Genomic DNA, 20,359 nt, shown 5'->3' with positions numbered 1-20,359 from the left:
CTTCCAGTATTTGGAAAGCACATGCTTTTAAATCCACCAATACATTTAAAGCCATTTCAACCCGTCAGAATTAGCAAGGCCACTTCTTTCCCGTATTTTATGAACCAAATTGTTTTTCTTTTTTAAATGCTCCTGTTTTCCTGTTTTAAATTGACAATACACATTATTATTAATGGACTATTTCATCCCCTTGGCTTCTCCTAGAAGTAAATTTGTAATTAATATCTTGCTTAATGAACCGCATAAAAAGACACGTGGTTTTTAAGAATTCTTAAATTCTTAAACCTTAAATTTGGGCGCGGTTCAATGTTTTCGCATAGTAGAGCATCATTTTTTTGTGTTTGGTTTTTCCAACTTGAAGGGTGTTTGTAAATCTGTCAAGTTTTACATCTCTGTGGGAAGGGAAAACTGACTCAAGTGAAAAATGACCTAACTTCGAGGGAGGTTGTTTTTCTGCTCTTTGCTGTGGAGCTGCCAGGCTGAGGGGCGGCGGGGGGCTGGTGCGGGGCCTCAGCTGGCATGTGGCCGGGGGTCTCTGTGGATCCAGGGACTGGAGTTTCTCCTGGCCTGCCCCTGCCTGGCGGGTGCTGTCGCCCTTAGAGGCCGAGCATTATCAGCACACACACAAAAGCCAGCAGAAGCCGAGGTCTGCATTTTACTGAAACAGCGACTGAGGGTCCCTGCACATGGCACACCTGTTTTCCAGGTTTTGGGTTTTTTTTTTTTTTTTTTTTTGTGGTCTTGTGCCGAGGGAGTTTGTTAGTCCCTGGCAGGGACTTTGCAGAAGCAAGATGCCATCTCTCACCCGCCTGCCCTCTGCCAAATGAATGTTGAGGAAGGATTTTAAAAGCACTTTTCTGGCCAGAAGTTTTTCTAAATTGAGGTGCTTTGTTTTTAAAGGAAAAACAAAAGGAAAACAAAAAGAAGCCCCTCTAAAAAACCAGCATGAGAGCGACTGGTTGAATCTAAACTCCTTTGTTTCTAAAACTCCCACTTTATTGGCTGAATTGGATTGGTGATTTTTTTTGCGTGATCCGTGTTTGCATGTAGCCCTTCCCTAAATACACTGATTTGATTGTGAACAGAGCCCAGATCTTATTTTTCCTTTGGAAGTGGCTTTACAGTCTCTTGCCTTGGTCGGTCCTTTTCTTCGAACAGTTGTCACTGTTTAGGACCTAACCGTTCTCACTCTGACAATCCCTTCTTCCCTCGTCTTTTTCGGCTTTGTTTCAGACTGCATGGAGTCTGCAGTGACTTTATTTACCTTCTGCTGCTCTAGCTTAATATTTTCAAGTTTAGTACATACTACATGCTTAATAATGAAAGAGGTTTATTTTTGAAAATTTAAACTTTGGATTTTTCCTATGTAGGATGTTACTGTTCTCAATGAAGGAGAATCACTCTAGTCTTTCCTGTAGAAATCACAAATCTGTAGTGAAATTTGGTGGCCAAGTGGCCAAGTCCTCCAGTTAGATCTTCCGCTGATAAAAGTGTGGAATTTGTAGGATTACCAGCCAAATACAGTCACTGAGGGCTTCCCTGGTGGCTCAGCTGGTAAACTGAATGCCTGCAGTGCAGGAGACCTGGGTTCGATCCCTGGGTCGGGAAGATCCCCTGGAGAAGGGAAAGGCTACCCACTCCAGTATTCCGGCCTGGAGAGTTCCATGGACTGTATAATCCATGGGGTCGCAAAGAGCTGGACACAAGAGCGGCTTTCACTTCACTGTCACTAAGCCACAGAAATATGTCATATAATGGTAACGCTTTTCTCTAGAACTCACAGTTTCCAAACCAGAATGTGTGTGGTCCCTGTGCTGTGCTGTGCTTAGTGGCTCAGTTCTGTCTGACTCTTTGTGACCCCATGGACTGTAGCCTGCCAGGCTCCTCTGTCCATGGGATTCTCCAGGGATTGCAGGCAGCTTCTTTACCATCTGAGCTACCAGGGAAGCCTCACTATTTGGTACCTATTTTAAACTACCTTTTAAGAGAAGCCTGTTTCTTAGCATGAAATTAAACAGGCATATTTGCATTTAATTTTAGAGTGGGAAGGGGATGCTGGTGAGGACATAAACCTCACTTTCCCACTTGAGAGACAAAGAGATTAAGACTTGCCCCGAATCCCAGAGTCCACGCATGGCTCGTCCGTCTGCCCTCTGCCCTCTTGTACCTTCAGACCATGTGCTGAAGTGTATGAGGCTGGACAGTCCTGTCCTTCCGGGAAGAAAGTACATTGAGTGCGTGTATTCGTTCACTCAGCCAATGCTTCCTGAGCATCTGCTGTGTATTAGATGTTGGGGAGATTCAAAGGTGGGCATACAAAGACTTATGGAAGGGAGTGGACGCTCTTTAAGGGAAGATAAGGACATAAGTACTCTGTTACATAGGAGGGGCGCCCATGACTCAGGCTTCATAAGGGACGTGATAACGTCTATAGTGGCGGCACTTGGAAGACTTTGTTATTAAGGCAGTGGTTGAATTGGACTTTGGGGAATTTCAGCTGGTAGAGACAGGTGGGCAGAGAGTGCTCCAGTGGGAGGGAAGAACAGGAGAAGAATATGAGAGCTGGAAAACCGGGAGCAAGTTCAAGGGTTAGAGAGTGGTGGTCTCCTTATGGAGCATTTGCTGAAGTGGGGACACAGTAAAGAAGTAGGGAGGCAGGGTGGGCTGGAGCAGAGCCTGGGAGACCCAGACTCCGTGGTGGGAGATTTGGGTAGGCACAGGGGGCCCACTGCAGGTTTCATCCAAGCCAGTCAGGGTCTCTGTTGAAGGAGCAGGGAGATGAGACCGTCACAGAGAGCTCTGAGACTGTTTTCAGGGCTTGTACAGGTGAAGGCGGGAGGTGATGAAGGCGGGAGGTGATGAAAGTCTGGTCAAGTTTGGTGGCAGTGGGACAGGAGGTAGATGTGATGGAGTGGCAGCTTCAGCTCAGAATTGGATCAGAGAGGCAGCGGGGAATCTGAGAAAACAGGCTCAGGGGTGGGTGACTCAGAATGGTCATTCTAAATGTTTAAATGGGAAATGATGGCAAAGTAAGATTTAGTGTCGCTTAATATAAGGCAGGTGATACCACTTACATAGTGATTAAGTTTAAGTAATATATTTGATACAAATATCAGATCTGTGGTTAATAATAGTTACATCACCACAGGGCAGACACCCACGATGGGCCAGGTATATTGTTGTCTCAAGCCTCAGGACAGACTTCCCATTTCATAGATGGAAAACTGAGGTTAACGTAGTTCCGTGACTTGGCCTAGGTCACACAGCTAGTTAGCAGTTAAGCTGCCTTTGCGTCCAGTATACCATCATGGCTCAAGAAAAGATCAAACCTGAACATCTCTTCTCCTTGTAAACTCTTTATCCAATGCGTTTTTACTTCTTTTTAAATTGTTGCATTCCTGGGATGTATTTTGTAACCATCGTGTTCTTTCATTCACACTCCTGTAGAGTTTCCATCTGCTGAGGAATGCAATTAAGCCCACTAATTGCTGGGCAGATCTACAGAACAGCTTCCAACAAGTAGTTAATTTTTTCTCTAAATATGGGCATAATTTCATTGTTGTTTAGGTGGCTGAAATGTCTTGGGAAAGACAAAAAGTGCTGATGCCTCCACGCTGACTTCTTGGGGTGGATCCCAGGAGGGCTTGGGTGTGTCTTGGGGAGTCTAACTCTCAGCCGACCAGTCTTTCCGGACTTCTCAGAGGTTCTGGAAGGAGTGGCTGAGTCCGAGGCCTTGGTGCCTGGGGCCCTGCTCCCCACCCTTTGCTTTTCTCTGTCTCCCTCTTGCAATCCTGGGAAAATGGGCAGGTGTGGTTCTGATGTGGAAACCACCGCCCTACAGACCCCAAGACTCCGAGAGACAGCATCTCGTAAAATGCAAGCATGGCCCCATCATCACTGGCACCTTAGCACCAACCCCCTGGGCTGGGGAGGATCCAGGACCTTCAGAGACCCTAGGAATTCGAAATCTAGATTTCATGAAGACGATGACCCAGGAGTGGGAGGCTGTAGCCGATAGGTCTAAGTTTTTGCTTGGAATTCAGTCTTGACATGTAGACATTTTTCCCTTGCTTCATCTGGCACCTGAAAAAAAAAAAAATTAAAATTTGAGTTGGCTTTTTGGGTAGTGGCTCAGATGGTTAAAAAAAAAAATATGCCTGCAATGGAGGAGACCCGGGTTGGATCCCTGGATGGGGAAGATCCCCAGGAGAAGTGCGTGGCAACCCACTCCAGTGCTCTTGCCACGAGAGCCCATGGACAGAAGAGCCTGGCAGACAACAGCCCGTGGGGTGGTAAAGAGTCAGACATAGCTGAGAGACTAACAACTTCAATTTTTTCACTTCTTGGTGGATAACTAGATAACTTCTACATGACTTTTTTTTTTTTTTTTCCTATAGACATCAGAAGGAATGTAAGTTTTCACATAGGGACAGAATTCAAAATAGAAATCCGTATTTTGGCTTTGAATTTTTAAGGGTCAAATATTCATCCCCACTTAATACAGGAAAAGAAAGCATGTTTTTCTGATCCTTTTAAAAAATGTCTTTCATGCAGTTAAAATGTATCACTCTCTTTGAAGTGTCTCACATTTTATTTTAGATCTTACAGATAATTTTAGGAATTAAAAATTACTTGACAAAGTCTGAAATGCCTCGCACTTAGTACTCAGTCATCATTTCTTCTTTTTTTTTTGCTTCTCATTCTACCCTCAATTTGCTGCAAGATATTCTTAAAATTAGGCAAAGTTCAAGATTATAAATTGGGGCAAAAACCACAAAGTGAAAAATCAAAGGGAAATCTAAGAATCATTTCACAACAGCAGCCACTGCTCCTCTGTTAGAGCGACCCGGCAGGAGGATTTAGTTCCTGTGGGGCTTTCACCCTCGGGGGCTCCTCCTCTAAACATCAGGCCAGCCCTGGGAGGTGGCTGTGTTCCTGCAGAAACCCCAGGCCCCTCCAGTCTAACTAACTTACTCCAAGTCACAGGCTGTCTTGCCGGAAGTGGCCGAGCAGGGGGTGGCCCCCAAACTCTTTTCTGAAGTTAATGATCTGTAATCGGGTTGCCCTCCCCACCCCACCCCCACCTTTCACCAACAAACCGTGTGAAAATGGTAAGCATGGAGAGGAAGTGGACCTTGATTAGAGTACTGGTTCCGGAAATTCTGGGTGAGGACAAAACGAAGGATCAGAGGAAGGCTTCTTTCTAACATTGATAGAAAAACAACAACAGCAACAGCATTTTTTTGCCCACTCTTCGGGTGAGGTAAACGCGCTACCTGATGGATCTTTGGAAATACCAGCCTTTGATTCGCCTTTTTCTTCCCCTTTCCTAAACCAAACAAACACACGTTAGAGAGCTTCTGTGTGCACAGCCCTGTGTTGTCAGGTGTGTGTAGGAGTTGAAAGCGGCTGAGATGTGGGACTTTGCTCTCCAGGAGCAGGCCAGACAGGTGTGTAAATAACTGCAGAATGGGGGCAGAGGTGTGCCGGGAAGCTCTGTGCATGGAGGCTGCAGCCCTGGGTGTGTAACTTCTGATACATGATGTTTCCACTGACATGTGTTTAATGAGTCTTAAAGGTAGGGTATTTTCCTTAGATGAAGTAAGCGATTTTTTAAAAAACAAACTCCATGGATGTTTTACTTAAGCTCTTTTAAAGAAACTCAAACAATGTATGGAACGTGTTTTGAACCTTGTAAGAAGCTGAGCAGATAGACTTTAAGTCCATGTTAATGAAAGTAAGTTTCAAGAGTATTACGTAATCATCATAATTTCCATCAAATATTTATTGAGTTTTTCCAAGGTCATTATTCCGTGAATCTGAATACACATAAGACATCATTTCTGGCCCATGTCCAGGGTCCTGTGTTGGTGGAATGAATAAAAAGAGAGAGAGAGACAGAGAAGAGACCGAGTGAAGGAAGGAGGAAGAAACGAAAGAACGAACCGAGTGGGAGAGAAAATATGTACACGAGAAATACAGAGTTGGGGGCACCGGTCAAATATCTAATGAACACCATGAACGATTGTAAAAGACTTTTATAAAGCAAAGTATTAAAAAAAAAAGTCTTGTAATGTTGCACGCCCCTTTTCGAAATATTTTTCTCGTGTTTTTTCCTATAATCTTGGGGAAAGTGCTAAACTAATGACGTCACTGTTAATTTTGGAATTTTTTTTTCTCTAAGAAATGACTGTTACTTGTAGGTAGTAAAATAAAACAGAAAGCTCTATAATACCGGTCTTGCTTTCATGTGGCCCAGTTGGATGAAAATCCTGACCATGTTTTCCATTTAGCCTCTGATGAAGGGAGCTTTATGTAAACCTGCTGCAACCCTTACTTGTTTAAACAAGTTTTAGGAAGGATTTTCAGAAAAAGTGTAGGCAGGTCCTTTGTTGTATGAATCATTTGTCTTTGTGAGTTTGAAGATAAAACAGGATTTCAGAGATGTTAAAGACTTTTAAGGACACGTGTTATTTTTTCAAGGCAAGCTATTAATTTTGGTCAAAATTATTTTTTATTGATTTGACCCAAATGAGTTTTCTTTTCTTTCTTTCTTTTCTTTTTTTTGCATTGATATCCTTCATCCTCCATGTCACTGAAATAAAATTTAAAAATTGAACTTTGACGTCTTTAGTTCAGTTCCTAACATGGTTTAAAATCTCTGCACCCCTAACACCAGTTTGTACTGGTTCTGAAAATTTCTTTGAGGCTAAGGATTTGTAAAGTCCTTATGTGCTTGTTAAATAAGTATTTATTTAAAAGTGATTTCTTCCTGTCTGATGTAATTTCGCATTTTCCCAAAATGCACTATATGAAGAGGAAACTTTATTATCTTTAAACAGAACGTAGACTTTTGAATTATTTTCAATAGGAGTAGTGCGTTTGTTGGCTTCATAAAATAAAGTTACAGAACAAATGAGCTAAGGAAATTTTAGATAGACTCTATCTAGCCTAACAGATGAGTTAACTGAGATCTAAAAAATGTCAGATATTAACTAAAAAAGATCTAAAATTATGTGAAAAAATCTTTTTGACTTAAAAAAAATTTGAATGACAAAAAACCATCAGTGTTCCCTGAAGCAAGCTCTCCTGGCTCCTCTGCTGTAAGGTCCAGCCTTGCAAAGCATCTGGGTGTCTGGTGAGTCAGAATCCTGAGCAGACACAGCCTCCTTGATTTAAGTACAGCCGGTTCTGTGTGGGTCTGTCACAGGGCGGATACAGGACCGCTGAAATGTCAAGTTGGATTCTCTTTCCTTGTCAGTAAACCTCAGGGGGCCTGGGTCTCCCTTCCTCCGGTCTCATTTTGACAGTGTTTCCCAGGGATGTTCAGACTGAAGTAAGATTTTAACAGACGACAGACGGGAGCTGTAGGTCTTGCTTTAAGGACCAGTCTTGAAAGGTTGTGTCTAAGAGAAAATTTGCTTCATCAGATCATACTTTCCTATAGACCAATCACAGTACCAAGCGTTCTTCATTACACTGTGCTTGCAGTTTAGCTTTTCATTTTTCTTTTTTTATACTTTTAAAGAGATTAGATTTTTGTGCATGACAGCTGTTAATCTATTTCCTAACATGCCAAGGCAAACACAGAGGGTTTTAGCGGCTGTCAAGGGTGTGTATAGTGAACACAAGCATGTCTTTTAGTAAAACATGAAGAATTCTTTTTAGTATTATTAACAGACTGTGGAGTTACTTTTTTTTTTTAAGTGCAAATTCATAATATTTTAAGCCAACATTTAATTGCTTTTCCTATTTTTCCTGGATACAGTTCATTTCTAAGTGTCGTGTAACTAACTACTCTAGTAGTTGGGTAAAGAGAGCTGATGAGTTAATTTTGTTGTCAAAGGAATCTAGTGGCATAAAGTCACTTTAAAAAGACCTATATAGGGACCTGCCTGGCAGTCCAGTGGTTAGGACTCTGTGCCTCCGCTGCAAGGGGCGTGTGGGCCCAAAAAGATTTGCATATATATACTTAGAGACTTTCATTCACAAGTTTGGCCTCTCTGCTTCCTTTTACTTTTTTAGTGTTTAATGTTTTAATTTTTTACAATATGGAAAAACCCCAGCGAACATTTTGGCCAAGCCCTTCCCTTACCCAGAGTTCCCATCTGCACCTGCCTAGGAACTCCCTGTGCCAGTTTTTATAGTCCCACACATTATTAAGTCATTTAAGAAACTCAGACTTTGCACTGTGCTGAGAGTGCCCTCTCTGCGTGGGAGGGACTGGCATTCTTTGTGGGAATCACCCTCTGAACCCAATCTCGTATCAGAAAGACCCAGTGTTTCAGAAGAAGGTCCTCTCATGCCTCTTCAACTAGGGAAACAAATGTAATTCACAGGACTCCCTAATTGCCTACCCATCCTCGATTCTCAGTGACGCTTCTGTGCTTCTTAATGTCTCTGTCTCCTGAAGTTCTTCCCTCCCTATTACAATAGGTGCCTTTTGGAAAGTGTTCTAAGTCAATTGGAATTTTGCACAGGTTTTGACAAGGGCTGGAGTCCTGTTTATATCTCAGCAATCCCAGAAGGTGTGCCAGGCCTCCTGCCTGATTCGGCGTGGGAGGCGGAGAAGGGTGGCATTCATGCGGGGAGGGTGGGGCGCCCTGGTTTTGTTGGGTGGGCGGTGCCCGGCCTGCCTGGGGCAGCCCGGGCCCCACCTGGCAGCGGTTCCCAGGAGAGCTGGTTTTTCACCCACGCACTCTCAGCCGGTGCTGGCATGTCGGGAGCCCGGCTGGCAGGAACGGACTACCAACGGGTGGCAGCGAGAGAAAGTGCCTCTCGGAGGTGAGATGAGGCGGAATCAGGAGCGGAGGGAAACATCCCACATTCTTGTAACCCTACCCCATCTCTGCCTAGTACAGCCTGTGCTTTTCAAACTTTTTTTTTTTTTTCAACGGTGAAATTCTTCCTTTAAAATGCACAGACACCCTTCCCGACACACACACACATGAAAGAAAGTCCAGTGCATTGAGCCGGCATCTGTTTTATCTGAAAGCTTGGGCTGGCCTGACTGGTGGCTCTGAACGCTGGCAGGAGCTCAGGTTTCTTGTAGGACACTCTTAAAGTCTTTCCTGAACAGTAATAATTTAATGGGCTTTAAATGTCTCTTAAGCTAAGCCGTAGTGGGCTGTGCTGTGGCATAAGGTATCTTGGCAAATTAAAAAAAATAAGACTTGTTTTATTATAGATGACTCTTTATGTATATCTGGAACAGACTGAATTTCTTTAATTTCTTTCTTTAAAATGTAGAATATCTAGGACTTCCTCTGTGGTCCCGTGGCTAAGACTGCGCTCCCAATGCAGGGGGCAGAGGTTCGATGCCTGCCTGGGAATGCCGCAACTAGGAATTCACATGCGCAATTAAGACCTTACACAGCCAAACAAATGAATTAAAATAAAATATTTTTTTAAAGTGTAGAATATCTACAACCTTCTCCTTAAACACCACCCTTGTTTTAAGGTTTCTGCCACTTCTCTTGCAGTAAAGTGCTGCATTTGCAATACACTTGTGGCTGAGCATCGTCATACAGGATAATATTCCATGGTCATCTTGAAAGGAAAAGTGCCTTGTTTTTGCATTAAAGATACTTACATTTGCCATCACTTTCTTCATTCCGTTTTTTCTTAACCATTATCATCTTTTTCTGTAATTGCAGAAAATAGTTTTGCAGAATAAGCTTTTCTTTCATCTCCTATAAGTGTCCTCACAGACTGGTCGGGGAAGCCCTACAGCTCTGGGCTGAAGCCCCCTTTTCCAGAGGGACTTTTGATGGCATTGACGTCGGATGAGTGACAGAGAAGATGCTAGAAATGCATTTCCACAACTCGTCCAGATTAGACCTTGTGCTGTGCTTAGTCGCTCAGTCGTGTCCAACTCTTTGCCAGCCCTGGACTGTAGCCCACTAGGCTCCTCTGTCCGTGGAATTCCCCAGGCAAGAATACTGGAGTGGGTTGCCAGGGGATCTTCCTGACCCAGGGATCAAACCTGCATCTCCTGTGAAGCACACATACAAAAAGGGGAGGGGGACACAGAGACCCAGCCGATGTGAACAACTGGGAGACCTGGGTGAAGTGTTTTTGCATCTTTGCTGAAAGTTTACAGGTTTTCAAAATTGAAAAAAGTTTACCACCTGCCTTCTCTGTGTTTCTCCTCCAGTCAAACGGGAACGATGTCCAGGCACCAGAACACCATCCAGGAGCTCCTGCAGAGCTGCTCCGACTGCCTGATGAGGGCGGAGCTCGTCGTGCAGCCCGTAAGCGCCCCCCACCCCAGTGCCCACCGCAGCTGCTTCTGTTCCTGGGCTTGCTCCTACTGACGTAGACTCGTGGCCTCTGCAATCTCACCCCTCACCTCCTTCACACACACAGCGCGTGGCGATGCTTCGGCTCAGAACAGACTCCCCCGCCTACCTGCAGGGTTGCTTTCACCATGGGAACTAGTTTTCACGCCTTTTCCCCAGCAAATGCGTACTCTGTGGACTGCCACCCTTTGGGGATTGCGGTCACCTGTGATTGTTTATGTGACTTGGTAACACTTTCTCTTCCTAGAGATGCACCCTGACGTGTGTATGTCACTGGGTTGTCATGGATTGTGATGTACACCATCAATTTAATGTCATTTTTTCAGGAAAATTTACCATCTTGTGAGAACAGTTCTACAGGAGAAACGTTACAAAGTATGGGAAAGTGAGCAATTAAAACCTGAGGGGAGATGGTAACATTGGTGAAGGCCTCACGCTCCTGGATGTTACTGAGATAGCGTAAGATCTCACTGAAACAGGCGTAGAAGTCAAGGGATGCGTGATTTTACCTGAGTGCCCATCATTCAGCTCCCTCTGAAAGTGGCGTTTCGCTAAGTATCACTCATCATCAAAGTCAGGGCAGTTATTGGCTCAGTGCAACCACCCAGACAGGTTTTTTTTTAAGAACTGAAAAGTTAAAAAAAAAACTGAACTGAAAAGTTATTTCCTACAAGATGCAGGAAAAACTCTGTGTGTAAAAAAAAAAAAAAGACCTTATCTGGCATAATGATACAGGGCTTTTACCACAGCAGAATTCCAGTTAGATGAATGGCTTGTGTAAATAAGAAAGATAGGCATTTAACATTGAAGCAAGGGCGAGATTAGCAATCTTTGGATATGCTTTTAAAGGCCTCTCAAAATTTAAAATACAGTCTACAATTTCGGTTTGTAACAGTGAAAGTCCCACCCCATGGACTATAGCCTGTCAGGCTCCTCTCTCCATGGAATTCTGCAGGCAAGAAGAATGGGTAGCCATTCCCTTCTCCAGAGGATTGAACCCAGGTCTCCTGCATTGCCGGCAGTTTCTTCAAATTAATAAGATAATTTTCATTTAAAGGCTTTTTTGCAGTTGCATGGAATGGGGGGGGAGCTTATTTAAGTTTATAGCAGAAACTTTCGCTTCCAGTTAGCACACATGAAGCTCTTCTTTCCCATATCGTGTGTTCCCTTCACGTGACTTCTTTCTTGTAGGAACTGAAGTATGGAGATGGAATTCAGCTGGCCCGGAGCAGAGAGCTGGACGAGTGTTTCGCCCAGGCCAACGATCAGATGGAAATTACCGATAGCTTGATCAGAGAGATGCGGCAGATGGGCCAGCCCTGTGATGCTTATCAGAAAAGGTATTGCAGGGATTTCCCTGGCAGTCCAGTGGCTAAGACTTGCCTACTCCCAGTGCAGGGGGCCTGGGTTCAATCCCTGGTCAGGGAACTAGATCCCACGTGCCGCAACTAAAGATCCCTCACGTGACTACAACATCCTGAATGCCACAACGAAGATACCGAGTGCCAGCTAAGACACAGCGAAGCCAGATAGACATTTTTAAAAAAGAGAGAAAGAAAAAAGGTATTGTCCACAGAGCAAGCATGGTGCAGACCGGCCTGCAGACTCCTGCGGGAGTTATGCAGATGTGGTGCAGGAGTTACACTCAGTCCTCTGACCCTGGTCTTCCCATGAGGGAAGCACAGACGTTCTCCGGGAAAGGCCCTCTTGCTTGATAATTTCGCCTCTTTTTTGGGTCTCTAATACAAATCACCTAAACCCACTACCTTCATCTTTTGTGGAATCACGAAGCTGCTGAGCAGTGAATTAAACAGGCCTGCCCAGGAGGGTGTGCTCCTTTTGAAGAGTCGAGTTTGCTGTGAGGTGTTCACCGTACTTCCACTTAGGGGGCAACAAAAGCCTTTGGCGCGGTCGTTGACTTTTGAGTCTGAAATTAAGTTGAGGACTTCCCTGGTGTCCCAGTGGCTAAGACTGGGTGCTCCCACTGACGGGGGCCTGGGGTACATCTCTCAGCGAGCTAGAGCCCACATACCCCAACTAAGAGTTCACCCTGCAATGAAGATAGAAGGTCCTGCATGCTGCAGCTGAGACCTGCTGAATAAATATTTTAAGTGAATAAATATTTTTAAAAGAATGAATAAAATAGAGCCCAGCTAAGTTTACTGCATACAGAAATGAGACTCATAGAGTCGAAGATGCCATTTTATGCAGAGGTGTGTAGTCTGATTTTGTGTGATCATGGTATTCAGAGCATGGGGTCCTAGGAGACCCCTGGGCTGGAACTCATGAGAAAGTAGAAGATGCTACCAGGTTGGGCAAAGGCAATTACCCTTGCTGTGATGCTTCAGGCTTGGAGCAGCAGAATACTTAAGGTTTTGTCTATGACTAAGGTTAAAAAAAAAAGCCTATAAATAAAACATTTGTGGGCTTCTCTGGTGGCTCAGAAGGCAATGGCAACCCACTCCAGTACTCTTGCCTGGAAAATCCCATGGGCGGATGAGCCTGGTAGGCTGCAGTCCATGGGGTCGCTACGAGTTGGACACAACTGAGCGACTTCATTTTGACTTTTCACTTTCATGCATTGGAGAAGGAAATGGCAACCCACTCCAGTGTTCTTGCCTGGAGAATCCCAGGGACGAAGAAGCCTGGTGGGCTGCCGTCTGTGGGGTCGCACAGAGTTGGACACGACTGAGGCGACTTAGCAGCAGCAGCAGCAGCTGGTGGCTCAGTGGTAAAGAATCCACCTGCCAGTGCGGGAGATGAGGGTTTGAGCCAGGAAGATCCCACATGTCTCAGAGCAACTAAGCCTGTGCTGATGCTACCTAGCCTGTGCTCTGGAGCCTGGGAGCTGTAGCTAGTGAAGCCCGCCCGGGTGCCCTAGAGCCCGTGAGAAGCCCCTGCGTTGCCACGAAGAGTAGCCCTCACTCTGCAACGAGAGAAAAGCCCCTGCAGCAATGAAGACCCAGTGCAGACAAAATAAAATTATAAAAGAAAAAAGAGGTCATAAAAAAAAGAGCGCGTGTGGTCCCTGTACTGACCCAAAGGGGGATGGTTGCTTCAGGGGCTGTCTTCCTGCCGCGGTGTGATGGTTCCCCTCTCCTTTCAGGCTGCTGCAGCTGCAGGAACAGATGCGAGCCCTCTACAAAGCCATCAGCGGCCCCCGCGTCCGCAGGGCCAGCTCCAAGGGCGGCGGAGGGTACACCTGCCAGAGTGGCTCCGGGTGGGACGAATTCACCAAGCGCCTCACCAGCGAGTGTCTGGGGTGGATGAGGCAGCAGAGGGTAAGCAGCTTCCGGCGGGAGGAGGTTGGTGCTCAGAGTTCCCGGCCCTGCGTGCGAACCGGGGCAGCTGGGGCAGTGACCCGGGCCTCTTGCTGTTTTCTCCTTTTCCTCATCTGCTTTTATTTTGGAATGAAGGCTTTTATTTAGAAATAAATGAAACTTCCGGGGATTTTTTTCTTCTTCTTCTTCTTCCTCCTGTGGCTTAGGGAACCAGCCTCATGGCTTTATAGTCGTACTTTATCACTCGAGTAATATTTAACAGGTATGATTGAATTGGTAGGTTGTGAAAATCTAGTTCTTACAGGATCATCTGTTATGGGAGTTCATGGGCTAAAAACAGTTCATCCCTGAGCTCATCAGGTGTTACCGAGAGGTCCCTAAGAGAAAGAAGGAAAACGTTGTGGAGGTTCATTTTAAATGGTAAGGAATTGGAGGAGCTGGTCAGGCAGGGAGACTGGATCTTCCAGTTTGGGCTCGTGGGTTGTTTCATCTTGTATTTTTGAAGTGTCAGGCGTCTTGTGCAAGCGTGACATCACTGATGTGGGAGTGAAGTGAGGTGCTGGCACCCGATGTGCTGAGCCCCGAGAACTGGAGTTTCTACAAAGGATTTTTCACTGCTAATGATTGTTTTGTTGTTCTATGTAGTAATTAGGAGCTGTAATGAACAGGTGGCAGGAGGAATGTACCATCATCATGTAGATGGGAATTTTATAGTGAGTACCGATCCTGACGAACCGTCCTTCTCTTGAGAACGTGGGCGTGGTAGAATGATCGGTCGTGCAGAGGTGGGATCGCGGTTGTCAGAAATCGTGGTTTTATGACTTGTTCTTGGAAGAGTTTGGCAGTGGTTCTGAAGTTTCTCAATCTTTTTTGTGGGTGTTCTTTCCCAAGTGTGAGGGCTTTTGGGACTAAACATTCATTCATTCGCTCAGTTAACCTTTTCTCCCGTGTCTGACAAACGCTTTGTAACACTCTTATAAGAAGGTGGGGCTTATAGAAGAGCAAAGTTGTAATTCCAGAAACGTAAATACAAACCTATTTGCTGGTTTCCGAACTCCCTTTAAATCTTTGAACACACGTTTCCGAAGCGTTTGCTATATGTTGACTCCATGCCAGAAAATGAAGGTTCCAAAGTTGTGTCCCATAGTCCTGAAAGCGAATATTACTGAAGAAAAAAAAGATATATACACACCCAAGTGCCAAATTTCTATGCAGAGCAGTGTGGGGTTGATAGCTGGGTTTGAGCTGTAATAAAACCGTGCTCAGATAGGAGTAGGGAGGGGATGGAACCAGCAGAGAAAGCTGGGCAGAGCTCCTGGAGCCTGGACTATGTTGGGAGGATCAGTGACATTAGGTGAAACAACCTTTGAACCAGACGACTTCTAAAATGGCAGATCCCCTTACTTCTTCTTAGTCACTATGACAGGTGTATAAAATGACAGCTCATACTTTGTCACTTTCTGAATTCATGTTGAGTGTAGCTTTGTGAGAATCCTTTGTAGCAAAGGCTCAACTTTTTTTTAATCTGTAAACATAGCATTTTATTAACAAAATGTTTACACTATCCCTACAGTACAATAAGTTTTGCAGTGACTTAGCATGGGATCCTCTAGAAAAGTTTGGTATAGAATATTCAAGCTAAAACAGTAGTTTAAAAGTATGCCAAGGCTCAACATTTTTGTTTAGTTGATAACTTGTGTCCGACTCTTTGTGACCCCATGGACTGTAGTCCGACAGACTCCTCTGTCCATGGGAATTCCCAGGCAAGAATACTGGAGTAGGTTGCCATTTCCTTCTCCGGGGAATATTCCTAAACCAGGGGCTGGCAGATTCTTTACCACTGAACCACCAGGGAAGCCCCAAGGCTCAGCATTTTCAAATTTTGAGCATTTGAAAACAGCATTATCACATGGACTCACTTTTCCATTGTGGTGAGGAAGGGGGGCGTCTTCTAATGGATAATACTGATGAGGGTTTCAAAGGAACTGTGAGCTGTTTTATCCCTTGTTGCCGGTTTGCTCTGAGGTTCTCCAGCCCTTCCCTCTTATCCCTGCTTCCTGCAAGCCTGCATTCTTCCTGTCATTCCCGGGGGACTGAGCTGCAGGGCCAGCTGATAAGGGAGAGGTGTCTCCAGCAGCACGATTGGCACACAGTCGCACAACTCCTGGGCCAGGGTCTTGTTTCCCTGATTTGTGTTTCTGCTGATGAACAGGGCAGATACTGCACACCTGGCTGGTAATGAAGGCGGGCTTGGTCATTTCATTATCTTCCCGGAGCACTCGCTTGCTTTGCTTTAAGGTTGAAAGGAGCCATGGGAGGGCAAGGTCAGAGTCCTGGGTAACTTACAGTTGTCTGGTGGGCTGCCTTTTCTGAAGGCTCGTCAGGTACATGAGAACGTGGATGTGGCTCAGAACAGCGTGTGTTGTCCCCCGCTGCAGTACTGTTCCGGAACATCTGCGCTCGCCATGTCCGAGAGGTCTGGCAATTGACACGAGCTCGTGCCAAAGAAAGATGAGATGATAGACTCGCCCCAGCGTGCAGCTTGTGAAATAATATGTTTGATTCTTATTATTTGGCACTCTGAAATTGAAGTAATGGAATTAGAAAGTTAGGTTTGCTTTTTAGAAAGCTAACGTGAATCCATAATCTTAATATTGCCAATATTCATTGAACTGAAGGTGTTGGATATATGTTGTCACTTCTCTTTGAAATGGGCCATGGAGAGTTTTGCAACCCACAAGGCAGTGCTAAATTCTGGATTTAAAGAGCCAACAACTGCATTACTCAAAACAAGTTGAAGAAACAAACAATGAAAAATTGTCGTAGGCCAACTGTTAAGCTTGGGAAGTAGTACTTGATTGAGCTTAATGAACTACTTTTGATGCCCATTTAAAAACAACTGAATATAGAAACCTCTGTCAGCATCTTACCACACTGTGTCATACTTAGATCTGCACTCACAGCTGTGTATACACACAGGTCACTTGGACGTGCACAGGTAGATTTTTTTTTTTTTCCCTTCAGAGTGCACAGTCTAGGTTTCAAGGATCTCATTACAGAATCATCTCTGCTCAGCCCATCTTGAGATGAGGGCAGATAAGTTGAGGGAACCCCCAGCTTTTACTGTATTGGGCAACCCCCACGAGCTCTTTGGGATTCCCTAGCCTTTACAACGGAGAAGGCGATGGCACCCCACTCCAGTACTCTTGCCTGGAAAATCCCGTGGACAGAGGAGCCTGGTAGGCTGCAGTCCATGGGGTCGCTAAGAGTTGGACACGACTGAGCGACTTCACTTTCACTTTTCACTTTCATGCATTGGAGAAGGAAATGGCAACCCGCTCCAGTGTTCTTGCCTGGAGACTCCCAGGGACGGGGGAGCCTGGTAGGCTGCCGTCTATGGGGTCGCACAGAGTCGGACACGACTGAAGTGACTTAGCAGCAGCAGCAGCAGCCTTTACAAACTTTTTTTTTTTGGTTTCAAAAATATTGATTAGTTACAGCTTCATTTGTATCCGAGTGGAAGCTTCATATGCGCCGTGGCCTGGCCACCAGGGGTGCTGTCGAGGAGGGAGTTGGAAATAAGGGCCCTCTGTCTCCCGTGGCAGGCGGAGATGGACATGATGACCTGGGGCGTGGACCTGGCCTCGGTGGAGCAGCACATCAGCAGCCACAGGAGCATCCACAACACCATCGGGGACTACCGCTGGCAGCTGGACAAGATCAAAGCCGACCTGGTACTTGGAACTCTTCCTTGTAGAGGCTTCCAACAGTGTACCGAAGGGCGCTGTAGTTACGCCATCCCAGGCAGCCCAAACAGGAGTCTGTGATTTCTTCCCCAACAGACTGGGATTTTTTTTCATCTTGGCCTGTAGGCATTTTTTTGAATATCGAAGTGTAGTTGATTTACAGTGTTGCGGTTAACTTCTGCTGTACAGCACAGGGATTCAGTTATACCTGTATGCATTATTTTTCATATTCTTCTCCACGACGGCTTATCACAGCATATTGAGCACAGTTCCCTGTGCTGAACAGCAGGAACTTGCTGTCTATCATCCTGTATATACTGGTTTACGCCTGCTAATCGAAACCCCCAATCCACCCCCGCCCGCACTCCCCGCTGGCAGTCTGTTGTCTGCAGAGGGTCTGTTTCTGCTTCGCTGATGAAGTTCATTCGTACCGTTTACATCACTGACTTTTGTCCTTAGCCCGAGATGCTCGTCCTTACTTCTTCCACTCTTTTTTTTTTTTAACCTACTTTTGTCTACTTGAGTATCTGATCAGGTCTCTCCCTCCTTTCTCTAAGTTCTGAGGAGTCCTAAATGATATTTTCAAACTTTTAAAAGGTTGTGTAAGTGATAGGGATGAGCCCTTAACTTTGTAGGGGTGCCACCACCAGGCCAGTGAACTTTGCCCCCAGACCGACTGGGAAAGGTCCCTGTGGGTAAAAGTTTCCATAGAACAGCTATTTCTTGCTACTGGGGAATCGGAAGTTAATATGTGTTTGACAGAAGGAGGTTTGGAAGGGCTGTTCTTTCTATGTAAACCCTCAAGGGGAATTAAATAATTAACTCGCTGTTGGTCTTCTTCTAGCGGGAGAAATCTGCAATCTACCAGTTGGAGGAGGAGTATGAAAACCTACTGGTAAGACGACTTATTTCTGAAAGCTCTGTGTTTAGTGCAGTTCGGTCTTGTAAATGTGGACCTGGGGATTAAAGCACCTGCTTGGCGCTATCCTCAAGGACTCTGGAAGTACCTGAAAGTATATGAGGGACTTGCAGGTGCTAATTTCATTTCTGCTGCTGTTTTCTTTATAAGGGAATTTTAAAAGAATTTTTTCTGAAGACAGTACTTAGTGCTACTCTGTTTGCAAGCTGAAGGGTCCCGTCAATAGCCCTTGTTAAATACTTGCAGTTAAAGCCATAAAGCTTTTCCACTTGTGAACTGCAGCCTTTTTACCAAATATAAGCAAAACTAAGACTTGTTTTCTTTAGAGAGAGGTTTTCCAGACCATCCTTACCGTTTTATGAAAAACTGAATCAATTCCTTGACTCATGAAAAGAGGTATTTCTATTCTTCTGCCTGTTTGAGTCACCCTGTCTTCACTTTTCCAGTGTTTCCCAGTTGGCCATGATACTATTTAAATAACATGGCTAGTGGCGACACAGCTATTTTCCAAGGTGATGACACTTTGAATTTCGGGGACGTTGGAGAGGGCAAAGAGAGCTTTTTTATCTTTGTAAGAATCTGTTTTCTCTTTATAGTCCAAAGCTAATTAGTGAAGCCAAACATCAGTACATGAATCAAGACCCGTCTGGATCAAGCTAGTTCATTGAATCTAAAATTGTCCCCTTGTTCCTAAGTTTGGGTGGGTCCTTTCTACCTCCCAGCTGATCACTGACTGCAAGAGATTTGACTGATTCTTGGGATTTTTGTTGGTGAAAGGAACCAGCCAGGGTTTATCTGTGACGTCTGCAGGGAGCACCATTCATCTGCATATTGTCCTAACGCTGCTTTGACCGTCCTATGCAGAAAGCGTCCTTCGAGAGGATGGACCACCTTCGGCAGCTGCAGAACATCATCCAGGCCACGTCCCGCGAGATCATGTGGATCAACGACTGTGAGGAGGAGGAGCTGCTGTATGACTGGAGCGACAGGAACACCAACATCGCCCAGAAGCAGGAGGCCTTCTCGGTAAGCCCCCGGGAGTCGCGTGGCAGTGATTGAGGCATTTGTAATCATGTAATCGGCCACCTGTCATTCAGCCTTGGTGGAGAGAGCGTGAAAAACCATTCCTTTCTGAAGGCTTTTCAGTGCCTTAAGATGGGCAGCGCGGTGCTTAGCATCTCAGAAGACAGAGGAGTGAGGTAGTTCAGTCAGATGTCCCTGAGTGCACAGCGAAGAACGTGGTGGCTTAGACCTGAGAAGTAGACAGTCTCAGTGTGTGCTATGGGCTTCCCAGCTGGCTCAGTGGTAAAGAATCTGCCTGCAATGCAGGAGACCTGGGTTCGATCCCTGGGTCGGGAAGATCCCCTGGAGAAGGAAATGGCAACCCACTCCAGTATCCTTGCCTGGAGAATCCCATGGACAGAGGAGCCTGGCGGGCTACAGTCCACGGGGTCACAAAGAGTTGGACACGACCTAGGGACTGAGCCACAGCAACAAGTATGTGTTGTGACTCTGTCACTTCACCTGTGTGAATTCGGATGAGACGTGTCACCTGTCTGGCCTCAGCCACATACTGGATCTCAGGCATCCTTTCTGGTCTTAAAAATGCTACAGTTCTTGAGGAACACATCACACAGTTCTCTGGCATTGTTCATTTCCAAGATGCAGTTTTGTATTTGATTCCTTTAAGGATGGTGGGAGGGATGGAAAGCTGCCAGTGACTTACTCTAAGGATTTGCTTCTCTTTCATTCACAGATACGCATGAGTCAGCTGGAGGTTAAGGAGAAAGAGCTCAATAAGCTTAAACAAGAAAGTGACCAACTTGTCCTCAATCAACATCCAGCTTCAGACAAAATTGAGGTGGGTTTCATGAGATTTATATTTTTATCAGGGGAAGAAAGGGGACACTTTTCAAAAAATAAGACTATCCAAGAAACAAAAAAGACCATACAAATGAGTAGTTTTTGCCCATTGCAAAGCCATGACAAGTTTATTTATCAACACCCTAGACCAGGGATTGGCAAACTTTTTCTAGAAAGAATCAAATAATATAATATTTTAGACTGACAGGCCATTTGGTCTTTGTTGAAATTAACTCTGCCGTTGTAGTG

General features: G+C 45.2%; 1 protein-coding gene across 3 annotated transcripts in view; it reads left to right on the top strand.

The window, feature by feature from the left end:
- Positions 1–20,359, top strand: part of DSP (desmoplakin) — a 44,067-nt gene that overhangs the window by 2,046 nt on the left and 21,662 nt on the right. For 2 of the 3 annotated variants that reach the window (XM_086370903.1, XM_086370901.1), the window contains exons 2-8: positions 10,157–10,253; positions 11,493–11,641; positions 13,408–13,582; positions 17,188–17,316; positions 18,173–18,223; positions 19,112–19,273; positions 20,004–20,108. In XM_086370903.1, coding sequence (XP_086227029.1) covers positions 10,157–10,253; positions 11,493–11,641; positions 13,408–13,582; positions 17,188–17,316; positions 18,173–18,223; positions 19,112–19,273; positions 20,004–20,108 — 868 coding nt within the window. Of the gene's footprint in view, positions 1–8,701; positions 8,785–10,156; positions 10,254–11,492; positions 11,642–13,407; positions 13,583–17,187; positions 17,317–18,172; positions 18,224–19,111; positions 19,274–20,003; positions 20,109–20,359 lie in introns of those variants that run through there. The other variant, XM_086370902.1, reaches the window with a different exon arrangement.

Source organism: Bos grunniens, chromosome 23, assembly GCF_055505025.1.
Source record: "Bos grunniens cultivar Pamir isolate PY7600 chromosome 23, Bosgru_T2T1.0, whole genome shotgun sequence".
NCBI lineage: Eukaryota > Metazoa > Chordata > Mammalia > Artiodactyla > Bovidae > Bos > Bos grunniens.
Note: the sequence above shows the minus strand (reverse complement) of the source record. Positions and strands in the feature narration are given on the sequence as shown.